Below are 17,025 nucleotides of genomic sequence, written 5' to 3'. Positions count from 1 at the left end.
TGGTGCGCTGAATGGCGCTGTGTGGTCTGTTTGGGGTCTGGTGCGCTGAATGGCGCTGTGTGGTCTGTTTGGGATCTGGTGCGCTGAATGGCGCTGTGTGGTCTGTTTGGGGTCTGGTGAGCTGAATGGCGCTGTGTGGTCTGTTTGAGGTCTGGTGCGCTGAATGGCGCTGTGTGGTCTGTTTGAGGTCTGGTGCGCTGAATGGCGCTGTGTGGTCTGTTTGAGGTCTGGTGCGCTGAATGGCGCTGTGTGGTCTGTTTGAGGTCTGGTGCGCTGAATGGCGCTGTGTGGTCTGTTTGGGGTCTGGTGAGCTGAATGGCGCTGTGTGGTTTGTTTGGAGTCTGGTGCGCTGAATGGCGCTGTGTGGTCTGTTTGGGGTCTGGTGCGCTGAATGGCGCTGTGTGGTCTGTTTGGGGTCTGGTGAGCTAAATGGCGCTGTGTGGTCTGTTTGAGGTCTGGTGCGCTGAATGGCGCTGTGTGGTCTGTTTGGGGTCTGGTGCGCTGAATGGCGCTGTGTGGTCTGTTTGAGGTCTGGTGCGCTGAATGGCGCTGTGTGGTCTGTTTGGAGTCTGGTGCGCTGAATGGCGCTGTGTGGTCTGTTTGGAGTCTGGTGCGCTGAATGGCGCTGTGTGGTTTGTTTGGGTCTGTGTTCGCTGGCTGTTCCCCATAAGCTGCCTTGCATCCCTGACGATCTTTGACCCTGCTGTCTCCATCTGTTTGCATACCGTGTGGCTCTGCAGGACTCGGCTCGTGTACGAAGCCCCTGTCCACATTTAATGCTGGCTTCCAGTTGCTAGGAGACAGCACCCTGCCACAAGGCCACCAGATCGGTGAAAGCCTGGAGGACTCCATGGTGCATATAAAGAAGGGCCTCCAAACCGGGAGTCTGCTGGTCCAGTTTGAGGTCAGGAGCTAGGGAGTAAAGGAGAGCCGGGGGTGGGGTGCCATGGGGCAGGCAGGTGATGCATGCTCCCAATGGAAAGGATTGTGGTTGACACAACTGAACATTAATGTCCACTCAGAGAGGTTTGGGGTGATGGTTAATGTCCACTCAGAGAGGTTTGGGGTGATGGTTAATGTCCACTCAGAGAGGTTTGCGGTGATGGTTAATGTCCACTCAGAGAGGTTTGGGCTGATGGTTAATGTCCACTCACCGAGGTTGACTTTTTCTTTTCTTAGCAACTGTACAGGAAGAAGCAGGGCTTGGAGATGGTGGAAGCCAGATTGACTCAGAATATGGAGAAGAACAGATACAAGGATGTGTTGCCCTGTGAGCTGATTTAACTGTTTTAAAACGTCTTAGTAAGCCACTGACTATCCAGCTGTAACAAAGAGCCGCGGCTTAAGCAGCCTGTAGAAGTTTCTATTCAGTACACACAGCCGTCAAACTCCTTTTACATTTTCACTTACCACTGTCTTTCTCGTCCCTTTTAGATGACATCACCAGAGTGGTTTTACAAGACAAGGAGGACAATTACATCAATGCCAGCCATATTAAGGTAGTCGGTCAGCCTGGACCACTGGGAGTAATGAGTAGGATAGGTGTCAGCGCAGATGTAGTTGGGAAGCAGAGCTAGCAACTCCGCAGTGTCCTTCAAGCCTTTGGGGTCACCTGGGGGTTTCCTGTTTTGCAGATGGAGGTTCCTGGTACAGAGGTAGTTAACTATTATGTGGCTGCACAGGGACCACTACCACACACCTGCTGCCACTTCTGGAGGAGCGTCTGGGAGCAGCACAGTCGCGTGATCATCATGCTGACAACGCTGACAGAGAGGGGCCGGGTGGGTGCACTCTGACGCCCCCTGCTGTGGGACTCATGCATACACACTTTTCCTCATGTTACCTAACACACACTCACGGTCGTCTCTCGTTAACCTGACTTGATCGGCTCTTTCTCTGTGCACACTGGGATGCAGCTTGGCCGTTGCTAGGTAACAGCACTGGTCTGGTCAAACAGGACCTGAAGCGCTTTCATTTCATGTCCAGGCTGTTGAAAGACCCCCACCCCTGTGTTAAGTCTGAGGTGGCCCTTTATTGCACACACCTGATGTCACTAACTGCATTGAGGTCCACAAGCTCTGTGATGAATCATCTTTAACGCCTTAAAACCCCATGGTGACCATTTGTGACACGCCCCCCCGGAGACGGGGTTACACCCACACCTGAGCGTTGGTGTTTACACACAGGCTGACACGGTGGGGCGCTAGTTAGGGTGAAGAGACCTGCCCAGGAACAACAAGCGAACTCTGTGGTGCTCATCAGGTTAGCAAACAGGACTGGGACGTAAAGCAATGCCCTTAATGGTGAATAGGCATGGGGGTGCCATATGCTGTGTCCTGGGGAATACTGTAAAATTGAGGTAAGAACAAAATACATTTTACTATATTACTATAGTGAATTTTTCCAAAAAAGGAAGAAAATTTGTTTTTAAATGACAATTAAATGGTAGTGATGAGTTATTTACTGACCACTTTATTCGGTTTGCCTGTTCAACTGCTCGTTGAAGCAAATATCAAATGTCTCATTAGCCAATCATGTCAGCAGCACAGTATATAAAATTATCCAGATACAGGTCAGGAGCTTCAGTTAATGTTCAGCTCAAACACCGGAATAGGGAAGAAAGCTGATGGAGGCGACATGGTTGAGGTTGATGTGAGTATTTCAGAAACTGCTGATCTACTGGGATTTACACGCACAGCCATGTCTGGGGTTTACCAAAAATGGACCGAAAAAGGAAAATTATCCAGCGAGTGGGGGGCTTCCCAGGGTAAAAATACCTTATTGATGGCAGAGGTCGAGGAAAAATGGCCAGAGTGGTTCAAGCTGATAGAAGGGCAGCAGTAACTCAAATAACCACTTACAACCAAGAGCATCTCTGAACGCACAACACATTGAACCGGGTCGCGGCAGCTACAGCAGCAGAAGACCACACCGGATGCCACTCCTGTCAGCTAAGAACGGGAAGCCGAGGCTACAGTGGGCATGTATCACCAGTTCAGGCTGCTGCTGGTGGTGTAATGGTGTGGAGGGTAATTCCTGGCACACTTTAGGCTCCTCAGTACTAATTGAGCATTATTTACATGGGACAGCCTGCTTGAGTATTGTTACTGACCATATTCATCCCATTACGACCACAGCGTACCCAGCTTCTAATGCCTACGTCCGGCAGGATGAAGCGGCATGTCACAGAGCTCATCTTAGGCTGGTTTCATAAACAAGAAAGATGAGATTGCTGTACTCAAATGGCCTCCACAGTCACCAGATCTCAATCCAATAGAGCGCCCATGGCATGTGGCGGAACGGGAGATTCGCATCTTGAAGGTGCGGCTGACAGATCTGCAGCGGCTGCGTGATGCTGTCATGTCAACATGGACCAGAGTCTCTGAGGAATGTTTCAGGCGCCATGTTGAATCTATGCTTTGAAGAATTAAGGCTTTTCTGAAGGCAAAAGTACTAGTAAGGTGTATTGTATATAATATCCTGAAATCGTGTGTGTGTGTGTGTGTGTGTGTGTGTGTGTGTATATATACATACATACACACACACACACACAAACACACACAACAAAGTACTACCTCCCGTACCCCTACAGACCAGCTGCCTTTTCATGCACTGACTGGACCCACACAGGACAGACCAGCGAAAAACACGCAGGCCATGTGTGCACAGTGTCTATTTACGGCAACCTTGGCGCTGGTCCGCGTGGCCTCCTGACGCTTCCCGTGCTCCTGCCTTTCAGCCAAAGTGTCATCAGTACTGGCCAGACCCCCCCGAGCTGCGGGACTACGAAGGGCTGCAGATCCGCTGTCACTCGGAGGAGTGCAACTTGGCCTACGTCTTCAGGGAGTTCACGCTGATCTGCAGAGAGGTAGGGGCCGCGCGCGCTCCATGCTCTGTCTCCCCCAGTCTCCATCAAACATCTACACGCGATGCACACGGTACAGCAGGCAGCTGGGATGACGGCCAGAAGGGCCTCTGAAATGAGGAGAGGTCGCTGGAGAGATCTCGGGCCGCCTGCTGCGACGGGCCCTGCTCCCCAAATCCCCAGCTTCGTCATTAGTTGTGCTTTGGCGCCTGGGCTTATGAGCGTACGCAGGGTAAGGAGGGCTGGCACGAACCGGGCACGAACCCCCCGCTGGTCTGTGGCCTTTGCCCCATATGTGGAGTGGGCATCTCAGTTAGCTTAGCAGCCAAGCTGACTTGGCGAGCCAGTATGCGCTCACTGCCCTGACCAGTAAGCTGTGGATTCCAGCAGAACACTCATGCATTCCTCATCCTTTGCTTTCTTTTTTTTTTAATTTTAATTCTAATGAGCCATTCGCTTCCGTTTCTAGGGCCGTTCCTCTCTCACACCTCGGGTGTATCTTTGCGTGGAACGTGGGTGCCTTCTCCGGTAATCTCCCGCAGAAGGAAACGCCGTTTTGCAGTCTCCTCCGCAAAGGAGAAAGTTTCGCCGGGCGAATTTTCGTTACAGACGGAGCCCTGATTGGTGACGGCGCTGCGATTGTGGCATAAAGGGGTTGTTTGAAAAATGGGTAGTTTCGCCCCCGGGGTGGCACGCAGAGGCACAGTTGGGGGACGTGTGTGACATGTGTGGCTTTGGGATTCGTTAGTCATGGGATGTTTTGTGGGTTTCATTTGGAAAATCCAGCAGCAGCAACGATAAGGGATTCCTTCGGCTGTTCCCCGCAGCGCTGGCCTGTAAACAGACATAGCGCACGTGCTGGAGTGCTTACCTGCCGCGGGGGCAGCAGGACGCGCTTCTGGATCTGTCAGCCCCGCAGCTGTGACTGTGTCTCGAAGGTGGTCTCCAGAGCCTTTTAAGCCGGCAATAAACATCAAACTCGGTCACCGAGGCGTCTCCAGGTTGGTCCGGAGCAGCTGTACGGCATCATCCTTGCCTCTCGGCCTCGCCTGGGGTTTGCTGTGGGCGCGAGAGATGTGAGCAGGCGGAACACCGCCATCCTGCCACCTCTAGCCAACGGTTAAAGCTCAGAGTGGGAATTTCTTTGTGTCCCAAGGTGAGCACCTGTGGCTCAGGGGTGTGTGGGCGCAGGAACGGGCGCCGCAGGCCGAGAGGGGCCCATGGAGGGAGAGGCGCGCCCTCCCAATCGGCCCCTCGGCACCTCAGCCTGGTCCGCCTTCCTCTTCCCGTCCTCTGAGCTGCACGCCGCCGTTGCCATGGCGATCCTTCCCGGTGTGCTGACTCATAAGCCTGTTTTATGCTTTCTTTGAGAGTATAATTGAACTGGAAGAAGGTTGTTTGCCGCAGCTCTGGCGGCGAGAGACCCTTTGCATTACAGAGTCCCGCGAGGCCGTCTTCTCCGTGGGTGACGGCGGCTGGTACTCGGGGGTTCGTTTAAAACTTCACATGTGCGGCACGCTCGCACGCTCGCTCGCCTTCCCTCACCGATTTCACTTTGTGAATCCAGGCAGAAAAACGAAACCATGCAGAACACTGATAAATAATGTCGCTCGTTAAACGCGGCACCGGTAATTCGTTTTTGTCGGTGGTTCGTGAGGGATTGAGGCCGTTCGCGCCTGCCACAGTTGCCTTTCGCTCCCCAAGTTCACCATCAATGGCGCATAGGAGTCGTTAGCGCGGAATTCGATTAAAGTCAGGGCTCTGCCGTGCTCTGAGTTATTGCCCTCTCAGACAGCACGGCCTGTAAAATAAGCCCCATAACTAAACTTAACCTTGATATTAAACTGCGGTAACACAGTGTCCAATCCCTCTGTGCTTATCTGCTGCAGTTTAGAGGAGGGTTTAGAAAAACACTCGCCTCATCAGCCTGTAGCAGGCAGCTAATTTGAACCGACATCCCCTGCTCTGATGTGTTTGTGGAGAAGACGTTGTTACTGTGAATAATGAATGTTTAGGTCAATATAGGACGCAGTGATGGCTCACTTAGATGTGCGTCGTATGAGGGGTCAGAAGCTGAAATCGAGCAGGTGAGGTTTCTGCTGTGTGATTTTCAGTGAAAGATCTATTGGTGTTTCCTTATGTGTAGATGAGGCTGGATTGAGGATGTTAGTTTTTAAGGTGGACTGCGTGAAATTAGCGGCTGCCCATCCGCCGAAGGCAGACATTCCTCACTCCTCCTTAAATCTGTCTGCATTTATGCTACTTTCGTTTTCAGAGGGATGACTGGGTGAAAATGGGCAAAGTTCACTTCTCGCTCCTGATAGGTTACGAAGGTCAACACAGTTGATATTAATGGCGTGGTGATTTCTTCTTTCCGTCTTTCGTAACTTCCTGAGCAGCTTAACCGAGTATGAGTGTGAGATCAGGGCTTTTCTAAGGAGCCCCTGTATGGACCCAATTGGCTGGCTTTGTACTGAGAGTCACGTGGGTGTCCTGTCGCTGAGGCGCTGATGACAGTTTGTGGGACGAGACCTTCACTGTGCAAAAACTCATTTCTCACTTTGCAGGTGACGATTCTGCCTGGCCAGCGAGTGCGTCGTTTGTCAGAGAGGAGACACACCACAACTTGCTTTTTCTTTTTTCATTTCCATTTTATTTATTTATCTGAAACGATGTGCACTTTTTTGAGAACAGGGACAGACGTAGAAAGCAGTGAAATCGCCCTGGGATCTGAACCGACGACCCTCCAATCACAGGCACGGAGTCCTAACCCGCTGAATGGAGACATTCTTTAAAAATAGCAGGCAAAAATGACAGCCATCAAGAGCTTTTCCGCACGTCGCAGGGGGAGCCCGTTCGGGGATCCGATGGACTGTTTTCATCGGCGCTTCCACAAGGTAGCGGGTCTCTCACTGACATTAAGTCAGCGGAAGGAGTGACATGGACCCAGTAGGCTTCCTTTCCAGGGGGTGTCAAGTGGCTTAATGATGTTGCGAGGCAGGGGTCTGTGCTACAACAAAAACCACTATTACTACCATGAAGGGAGCTTGAAGGTGTGTGACTCAGTGGGTTAGGACACTGTACCTGTGGTCAGAAGGTTGCTGATTCAAATCCCAGGAAGAGTGATTTTGCCATTGGGCCCCTGACCAAGGGCCTTAGCCCCATGAAAGTAAATTGTCTGATAAATAAATGAAATGTACCAAAGGCATCTCCAGCACATTTTTTGGGGACATATTTTTTAAAAGAATGAAAAATCTGAGGTATTTCCTCTCGATTCTTTCTTTGACGTTATTGCGTTGTACGCTCCTTTTTCTCAAAACTAATCTTTCATGTCCTTAACTTTTCGAAAGGTCTTGTGCTTTTTACTGTATCCGTTTCACTTCAGTGGGCTATTTCCTGGTACTTGAACCAAATCCAGTTATCAATAACAAAGACTCAATAGGACTTAATGCTGGATCGTACAGAGATGACCCATTACCTGGTGGTTGCTAGGCACGGGGTCTTGTGACTTGGGACTGCAAGTCGGCTATGACAACCCAGCATGCACGGGTAGAGGCAGGAAGCTGTCTTTATTTGCCTGGGTTGTGATGATACACTGCCTCCTGGGTCACGACCACAGCGGGGTTTGCTCTAGCTGGCTGCCATACTGAGTGACAGGCTTGTATACCTCAAGCTGCTTTTGAATATGCAATATTTTTATGTTCTTCAAAAATCAGAGCGCTGTCCTGGAAACTGCATGTTTGTTTCGTATAAACACATGAAAGCAGCTCACTGCTTCTGCCAGAAATGTCAACATGCTAATCAGCGAGCTCTGTGTGGATTCTGCACGATTGACCCGAACGCGCTGACCGGCAGGTCAGAAATGCGTTTGCAGAAATGCTACCAGGATTCTCCGGTCCTAAAGCGCTTACCATGTCTCAGGCTGATCTTTTGTTCACGAAAGCCGAAGGTTTTCCAGTGTGTCCTTTGGAGACCCAGGCGTGTGCACGGGGCTGGTCTGTTTCTGAATGCTGTGGTGAAAACCTTTGGATTCGCAAAGTCAAATCAGTGAGAGAAGGCGAGCAGGCGTGCAAGGCTCACACATGAAGTTTTAAACAAAGCCCTGAGTACCAGCTGCCATCACCCACGGAGAAGACGGCCTCGTGGGACTCTGTAAAGCAAAGGGTCTCTCGCTGGCAGAGCTGCGGCAAACAACCTTCTTCCACTTCTATTATACTCTCAAAGAAAGCACAACAGTCCTCTTTAAATCTGATTTTGACTAGTCAGAACAAGCAAATTTAGTGATATTAGCTTGCCGTATGGGTTCGTTCGAGTATTTCATGCGTGTTCCTGGTGCGGTGCTTCTTGGAATAGGGTACTGTTCCTGGTGCAGAGTCTCTTGGGCCAGAGTGCTATTACTAGAGGAGGGAGAGCTGTTCCTGGGACAGAACACTGTTATTGGTGCATGGTCTCCCGGGGCAGAGCGCGGTTCCTAGAGGAGGGCACTGTTCCTGGTGCAGGACTTCCTGGGATAGGGGGCTGTTGCTGGGGTTGAGAACTGTTCCTGGTGCAGGGCTTCCTGGGATAGGGTGCTGATCCTTCAACTCGTTCCTGTTCCCAGTGCAGGGTCTGTGGGCCAGAGTGCTATTACTAAGGGAGGGTGTTGTTCCTGGGTTGGAGAACTGTTCCTGGTGCAGGGTCTCCTGGAGCAGAGCACTGTTCCTGGAGAATGTGCATTTGCTACAGCGTCTCCTGGAGGTTTTTGCTGTTCTGCAGCCCAGCTATATACTATCGTCTTGCACTCCTGTCACTATTATATTACTATATTGTGTCACTATTGTGCGGCAATGTATCATTACGCCAGCTGTCCTCCAAGTCACACACACGCCCTCACACACACACACACCCACGGCAGCCTACGCTTACCAACACAGAGTCACGTGTGCACGCGCCCAGCGCACGCCCAGCGCACCATCACACACACCAACCCCTTCAGATATTTCTGGAGAACGTGACTCCATCTGTTCTGTGGCCTGACCTCTCCTGGCAAGGGCCCATCGCGGAACGTGGAAAAACAACTCGCCAGACGGCAGATACAAGGGAGGGGGGCAGAGAGGAAGCCCAGGCTGGCATCCTCCGGCCAGCCCGTCTCTGTCCGCCGCGTCCACAGTGTTGCCTTTGTTTTCCCTCCACACAAAGCCCAGGAGTTGCTTGTGTGCATGTTTATCGACGCTGAGACGCCCTTGCCTGTTACGTAATCGCCACGCTTTCCCCTGTTCAGACCGGAGAGGAGCGGACGGTCTTCCACCTGCAGTACGTGGCCTGGCCTGACCACGGCGTTCCCGATGACCCCTCCGACTTCCTGGACTTTGTGAAGTTCGTCCGGAAGAAGCGGAAGAGCACCGAGCCCCTGATGGTCCACTGCAGGTGACAGAGGAGCATTTGCCTGGTTACCAGTGTTTGAATTCAGGGGGATTGGGGGGCGGGCATACGAGCTGAGGAACCCACTTGAGGTCGCTGACTGCCCCCCTCCCCAGTCAAGAAAGTTTACTATAGCCCCCCTGATAATTTTCTTTCTAGAAGTATACAAATACATACATATAAATACATTTGCAGATACCTGCCCTACACTTATGCAAACTTGTTGCACTTTTATGTCATTGTCAGACTATCCACCAGGGGACAACCCCCCCCCCCCCCCCCCCGAGACCTCAGACATTGCTGGTTCTGTCCTCTTACCTGCTGTGTGTGTGTGTGTTTGTGTGTGTGTGTGTGTGTGTGTGTGTGTGTGTGTGTGTGTGTGTGTTTGTGTTTGTGTGTGTTTGTGTTTGTGTGTGTTTGTGTGTGTGTGTTTGTGTGTGTGTGTGTTTGTGTTTGTGTGTGTGTGTGTGTGTGTTTGTGTTTGTTTGTGTTTGTGTTTGTGTGAAGTTTATTCATCCCACAGCTATCCAAACATGTAGTAAGACTCCGCAAGTGTGTCTTGGCCTTTTGACAAACTAGCTTCCTTTCTAGGGCGTGCTCTGCCTTGCACCTTTGTGTATATCCGACTGGTTTGAAAACGGACACGATTTTTTAATGTAGCTGGTGCGGTTGGCCTACTTCTGTGTTTCGCCAGGGAGGTTAGGAAGGTCATGCTGATGGTGGTATTTATACCACGGATAAAATGCTTCATGAGTAAAACATTGTTTGACGCGTGGCTCTGGAGGTCGTTACAAGAGTGCTTCCGTCAATGGAAAGGACAGAGCCCCACCCTTCGTGGCAGATTTATGACAAGCCCCTCCCTTTTCCCCTCCCCATAGTGCTGGGATTGGGCGCACTGGGGTGTTTATCACCATGGAGACGGCCATGCAGCTCATTGAGAAGAAGCAACCAGTCTACCCCCTGGACCTTGTGAGGAAAATGCGTGACCAGAGGTCCATGATGGTGCAGACGGGGGTAAAATATACGTCGAAATATCTTCTACACTGCAGACACTGCACAGGCCACAGCAAGCTGTCTGCTGGTCGCTTCTCTGTCACTGACTGAGGCTAATAGCACCGAGTGTGATGATCACCTGCATGTGGCACACAGACCAGGACACCTGCAGACCACATCTCCTGCTCACCTGTCACTGGCCGAGGTTAATGATTCTGGGTGTGATGGTCTCCTATATATAGCAGTGTTTCTCAAACCGGTCCTCGGGGATCCCCAGATGGTCCACGATTTTGGTTCCTCCCAACTCCCAGGGAATTTGGAGGGAGCAAAACCATGGACCATATGAGGGTTCCTGAGGTCTGAGAAACAGTGGTGTATAGCACACAGAGTAAGATACCATTTACTACTGCCATAGTAGTAGTAAATAGAACAAAGTATAGGATCAGTAGCACGGTGCTTTAAAACACTGTTAAAACACCTGAAATTATATATATATATATATATATATATATATATATATATATATATATATATATATATATATATATATATATATATATATATATATATATATATATTTCCTGTTCATACTATGCAAGCCGCATGCTGGGTGACTGTGACAGGACTAACCACAGCTCTGGGTGTGATTTATGTCCCCAGAGTCAATATCGGTTCATCTGCGAGGCCATTTTACGGGTGTACAGTGAAAGTCTGGACAATACGCCAGGTTAATGCCTGCACAGCCAAGCCTGGGGACACAGAGAGATGGCACGGGACGGCCCAATCCGTCCGAGCAAAGCCGGCACCGTGGAATCATGCTGCCAGCAGAGAGAGGATGGCACACAGAGACCCTTGCAGGACATGGGAATTAGGCACTTCGTGAAATCACGGTGGTTTGGATCGTAGCGCTGGTCCGATTTCAGTGAGTGTGCGTGTGTGTGTGAGCGCGCGTGTATGTGAGCGCCGGTGCGGTAATCACTATACTACGATAAGTGGTACGTCAATCATAAAAACTCATCTCAAATGTATCATAAAGGATGTTATTGCGAATAAAATGTAGTGACTGATTTGAATTGCAAGGACTCCTTTGGGCAGATTGTTACTCACAAAAAAAAGTTTTGGTTCAGGCTTATAGATAAGGCCGATAAATCTGTGTAATTTTCCCACATGTGTGCCTTATTGTTTGTGCATTTAGCTAGCTAAGCTAACACATATGCATTAGAGGGGAATTTCACAAGCATGTGATGTTAAATTCCACCTTTTAATCTGCAGTGATAACACTAATGCAATGGTGATGCAGTGTTAAACCTCATTATACATGCACAGTAAAGCCTCGGATTGCGAGCATAATTCGTTTCGGAAACGTGCTTCTAATCCAAAGCACTTGTATATCAAAGCAAAATTTCCCATTAGAAATAATGGAAACTCAGATGATTCGTTCCACAACCCAAACCTATTCATATAAAAATGATTAATACAAAATATAAAGTTAAATTACATAAAACAAGTTAACCTGCAATTTACCTTTGAAAAGAATCATGGATGGTGTGAATGAGACGAGAGAGAGGAGAAGAGGAGAGTTTTTTTTGTACTTTCACTATAACGGAATCACTGCTATCTGTTGGCTCACTGGAATCTTTTTCTTTTTGTGCGACATTAACAAGGAACCTATCCAATGACAGCTGCTTTTGCCTCCTTTTCGATTTCGCGGAAATGTGACATTGCATTGTCGTTAAACAGATTCATCGCTCGCACTGCTACGCCCTTATTCGGGTGGTGTTTTTCTACTAAATTTTGACTATACGAGTGAGGCACACCAACGGAGACCGAGCATGGGAAACGATTACCCAGACAGCGAGAGAGAGAGAAAGAACCATCGGCTCAGTTGTGATTACATGATGCTCGTCAGACAAAGCGTATACATAATACTCATATTGCAAGACCTTGCTCATTTATCAAGTTAAAATTTATGAAAAATTTTTGCTCGTCTTGCAAAACACTCACAAACCAAGTTACTCGCAATCCAAGGTTTGTACATGAACGGTTTGGGTGATACTACCTATAAAGTAGACTAGGATAACTTGCAGGATGGGTGGGTGGATGGGAATGTTCAGCTATTAAATGTGCTTTTTATCACCCATCACAAAGAAAACCTCACCAGGGGTGATTTTAGGATGGTGGGGCATAAGAGAGGACATTATTCATTACATTATTCATAAAAAGGGGCTAACTTTATCATTAGCCAATTAAATGTGTAGAATTTGGTGAGTGACGGGAGGGGTGCATTCCGGGGGCCAATCAGCTTTCAGCTGGGAGCAGTGTTCTATGTAGCCCCACCCCAGAATCTCACCCAGGACACAGTGCAAGAGCTTGCAGGCAGTCGTTGCCCCTGTTCCCCCAGAGTGAAAAGCAGTTGGATTAACGGGGGCGGCAAAGGGAGTATTTCAGCAGTGCCATCGGCTGCTCCTCTCGCCCGTGTCCCCTCCCCTCTGCTGTCTTCGGCTCTCTCGTTATTTAATTTGGTGAAGCGCAGGCAGGCGCCTGAATGGAGTTTCAGGACACACTCCTGTGACATGGAGGTCATGAGCGGATGAGGATTCATCATAAGTGACCTTGGCTAAAAGCTCCTGCCACACAATGGGCTTTTGAAAAGGTTTTTATTCATGCGGAGCTGCCATCAGACAAATGCACTGGGTAATGCATGACTATTTAAAACATCACGCTCACATGGAGGCCATGGAACCTAAGTCATGTAGCCCGGGGCAGAAGACGAGGGACAGAAACACAGACACAATGAAGTGTTTATGAACAAGAACAAAAAAAAAAGAATGGGACTCCATTTCCCAGCATGCATATGGATGGATGGATGGATGGATGGATTTTTTTCCAGTTCTTAAATGTTCTTTGACACTAAAATGTAATGGTTCCACAAGCTTAAAGCACCCTTCTTATTGTGATGCAGTCTCCTGACATTCCATCCAGAGGGATCCCCTGCCTGTTAGCATAGGTTCCAGGCCCCGTATATAGGATATATGGACAGGAAACAAGCTAAACCAAATCTCACTTTGGAGCAGAGTACTGATCTGAGTTAAATTTCAGGAATACTGTCCATACACACCTAATTAGAGTGTAAATTCAGGGGGCTTTAAACATTACACATGTGTAGCATTTCTCATAACATTTAATTCCCTCAATTTGGCAGTAAAGTACTTTTAAGATCCAACTCCTACTTGGAACATTTGGATCCAGTATATTAAAAAAGTCACAGTAGGGACTTCTGTAGGTGACCCTGTGCTTTTAGCAAAAGGGGAGGTAATCAGTTCAAGGGAGATGAACGGTAGTGGAGAATTAAGCAGGATACGAACATCACAATGATGTGTCTGGGAAATGTGAAAAGCCTGGTGTGGAATAGAGCACAGAAAGGAGGAAGACCAGGTGTGTGTGTGTGTGTGTGTGTGTGTGTGTGTCTCTGTCTGCCTGTCTGTCTGTCTGTCTGTCCCTGGGTGGGTGGAGTCAAAGCAGAGGTAGCAATGGGCTAATTGCAGTAGTAGGAGGGTAAGGAAGAAGAAAGTAAAAGAGCAAAAGTTAATTAATATGGGAGGAAACGAAGGAGCTGATAGGTTAATGATCACAGTAATGACCTAACAAAGTTAGCTGATGCAGAACAGAGACTCAGCTTGTAGAACAAGGAGAAAGTGCCTTGTGAAGAACAGGCACAGAAAGGAATAAGCTAGATAAGCCCAGGGATAGGGGACGGTGGTCTGTGAAGAACAGGCACAGAAAGGAATAAGCTAGATAAGCCCAGGGATAGGGGACGGTGGTCTGTGAAGAACAGGCACAGAAAGGAATAAGCTAGATAAGCCCAGGAAGAGGGGAGGGTGGTCTGTGAAGAACAGGGACAGAAAGGAATAAGCTAGATAAGCCCAGGTAGAGGGGAGGGTGGTCTGTGAAGAACAGGGACAGAAAGGAATAAGCTAGATAAGCCCAGGTAGAGGGGAGGGTGGTCTGTGAAGAACAGGCACAGAAAGGAATAAGCTAGATAAGCCCAGGAAGAGGGGAGGGTGGTCTGTGAAGAACAGGCACAGAAAGGAATAAGCTAGATAAGCCCAGGAAGAGGGGAGGGTGGTCTGTGAAGAACAGGCACAGAAAGGAATAAGCTAGATAAGCCCAGGAATAGGGGAGGGTGGTCTGTGAAGAACAGGCACAGAAAGGAATAAGCTAGATAAGCCCAGGAAGAGGGGAGGGTGGTCTATGAAGAACAGGCACAGAAAGGAATAAGCTAGATAAGCCCAGGAAGAGGGGAGGGTGGTCTGTGAAGAACAGGCACAGAAAGGAATAAGCTAGATAAGCCCAGGAAGAGGGGAGGGTGGTCTGTGAAGAACAGGGACAGAAAGGAATAAGCTAGATAAGCCCAGGAAGAGGGGAGGGTGGTCTGTGAAGAACAGGGACAAAAGGAATAAGCTAGATAAGCCCAGGAAGAGGGGAGGGTGGTCTGTGAAGAACAGGCACAGAAAGGAATAAGCTAGATAAGCCCAGGAAGAGGGGAGGGTGGTCTGTGAAGAACAGGCACAGAAAGGAATAAGCTAGATAAGCCCAGGAAGAGGGGAGGGTGGTCTGTGAAGAACAGGCACAGAAAGGAATAAGCTAGATAAGCCCAGGAAGAGGGGAGGGTGGTCTGTGAAGAACAGGGACAGAAAGGAATAAGCTAGATAAGCCCAGGTAGAGGGGAGGGTGGTCTGTGAAGAACAGGCACAGAAAGGAATAAGCTAGATAAGCCCAGGAAGAGGGGAGGGTGGTCTGTGAAGAACAGGGACAGAAAGGAATAAGCTAGATAAGCCCAGGAAGAGGGGAGGGTGGTCTGTGAAGAACAGGGACAAAAGGAATAAGCTAGATAAGCCCAGGAAGAGGGGAGGGTGGTCTGTGAAGAACAGGCACAGAAAGGAATAAGCTAGATAAGCCCAGGAAGAGGGGACGGTGGTCTGTGAAGAACAGGCACAGAAAGGAATAAGCTAGATAAGCCCAGGAAGAGGGGAGGGTGGTCTGTGAAGAACAGGCACAGAAAGGAATAAGCTAGATAAGCCCAGGAAGAGGGGAGGGTGGTCTGTGAAGAACAGGCACAGAAAGGAATAAGCTAGATAAGCCCAGGTAGAGGGGAGGGTGGTCTGTGAAGAACAGGCACAGAAAGGAATAAGCTAGATAAGCCCAGGGATAGGGGACGGTGGTCTGTGAAGAACAGGCACAGAAAGGAATAAGCTAGATAAGCCCAGGAATAGGGGAGGGTGGTCTGTGAAGAACAGGCACAGAAAGGAATAAGCTAGATAAGCCCAGGAAGAGGGGAGGGTGGTCTGTGAAGAACAGGCACAGAAAGGAATAAGCTAGATAAGCCCAGGAAGAGGGGAGGGTGGTCTGTGAAGAACAGGCACAGAAAGGAATAAGCTAGATAAGCCCAGGAAGAGGGGAGGGTGGTCTGTGAAGAACAGGGACAGAAAGGAATAAGCTAGATAAGCCCAGGAAGAGGGGAGGGTGGTCTGTGAAGAACAGGGACAAAAGGAATAAGCTAGATAAGCCCAGGAAGAGGGGAGGGTGGTCTGTGAAGAACAGGCACAGAAAGGAATAAGCTAGATAAGCCCAGGAAGATTATTTATTTAATAATTAAAATATAATATATTACTTCATATTTGAATAAATGTATACAGAGTAGATTTTTGTTCATGAATAAATGTTTTGTTAGATTGTTTACATGAAAAGATACGGTTAGAAGATGACATGATGTCTGTATTTGAATAAATGTGGATTTTCGTTCATGAATACCGGTAAATGTACTGTAGTTTGTTGTGCATGGGAAAATAAGACATCCCCTGAAAATAAACCCTAACGCGTCTTCTGGAGCAAAACTTAATGTAATATACTGTCCTATTTTCGAGGGAACACGGTAGATAAACCCAGAAAGAGGGGAAGGTGGTCTGTGAAGAACACGCTTTAGCTTCACGGAGTCACTGATCTGTGAAATTCATCCAGGATGTCATCATTACAGGAGAGAGCTGTTTGTGATGATAGATTGGTAAGACAAAGCAATGCGACATGTAGCAGTGTACCAACAATTTATTCATTAGGGTTGTCTTTGAATTTTGCCTTTGTTTGTAGCAGTCATTGTCTGTGCTGAAATGTAAGCCTTGTCTTATTTCTGCTAAGGCTGGATATTATTGGAGAAGTTTCTTGGAAGAAATGAGAGATTTAACTGAAAGCACTTAATGACTGTTACTAGTTCATCTGATTATAGTCAGTTTTAGAAATACGGTGTAAAATACAGTTCAATAAGGATTCATTCTCAACAAATAATGTTCTCAAGGTTCTGACAATAAGAACTGTGGGAGAAGAAGCTCGCAGGAGGTTGTTATATATAATGAACCCTAATTCATTTACATGGTTTTTAACAGCATACTTTAGTGCTGTATTCATGTCACGCTCAGATGGGGTCGCTGGGCGAACGGGTGGTCGCACGGGTCGGCGAGGGAGCGGAAAGCAGGCAAACAGGCAGCATTCAGGGTATACGGGGATTTAATGGGGAGACTCAGGACAGAAAACATTCGACGCCAACTAACATCAATGACAGACCTTGAACTCTGGTAAGACAGGGACTCAACTAGACAGGACTGATTGAAAGTAAACGGACACAGCTGGGTACGATCAGGGAAGCACACGTGGGTAAGCAGGGGGCGTGGCACAGACGAGGAGCGGACGAGCTGGGCGTGACAGTTCATATCCGT

At 48.7% G+C, this 17,025-nt stretch overlaps 1 protein-coding gene and 1 long non-coding RNA gene across 2 annotated transcripts in view; both read left to right on the top strand.

Moving 5' to 3' along the window:
- ptpn3 (protein tyrosine phosphatase non-receptor type 3) overlaps positions 1 to 11,325 on the top strand; it is a 47,559-nt gene extending 36,234 nt beyond the window's left edge. Inside the window, exons 19-26 of the mRNA XM_049026764.1 lie at positions 761 to 904; positions 1,180 to 1,270; positions 1,435 to 1,499; positions 1,635 to 1,781; positions 3,740 to 3,868; positions 9,126 to 9,271; positions 10,144 to 10,279; positions 10,919 to 11,325. Coding sequence (XP_048882721.1) covers positions 761 to 904; positions 1,180 to 1,270; positions 1,435 to 1,499; positions 1,635 to 1,781; positions 3,740 to 3,868; positions 9,126 to 9,271; positions 10,144 to 10,279; positions 10,919 to 10,990 — 930 coding nt within the window. The 3' untranslated portion in view covers positions 10,991 to 11,325. The remainder of the gene's footprint in view (positions 1 to 760; positions 905 to 1,179; positions 1,271 to 1,434; positions 1,500 to 1,634; positions 1,782 to 3,739; positions 3,869 to 9,125; positions 9,272 to 10,143; positions 10,280 to 10,918) is intronic.
- A 2,932-nt stretch (positions 11,326 to 14,257) lies between these two features.
- LOC125749474 (uncharacterized) lies at positions 14,258 to 15,573 on the top strand. Its single transcript, XR_007399925.1, has 3 exons — positions 14,258 to 14,977; positions 15,039 to 15,403; positions 15,526 to 15,573. It is a non-coding gene; the product is annotated as an uncharacterized LOC125749474 (long non-coding RNA).
- The last annotated feature ends 1,452 nt before the right edge of the window (positions 15,574 to 17,025 follow it).

This window comes from Brienomyrus brachyistius, chromosome 9 (assembly GCF_023856365.1).
Source record: "Brienomyrus brachyistius isolate T26 chromosome 9, BBRACH_0.4, whole genome shotgun sequence".
NCBI classification, from domain to species: Eukaryota; Metazoa; Chordata; class Actinopteri; order Osteoglossiformes; family Mormyridae; genus Brienomyrus; species Brienomyrus brachyistius.
This window is presented reverse-complemented; position numbering and strand designations above follow the sequence as displayed.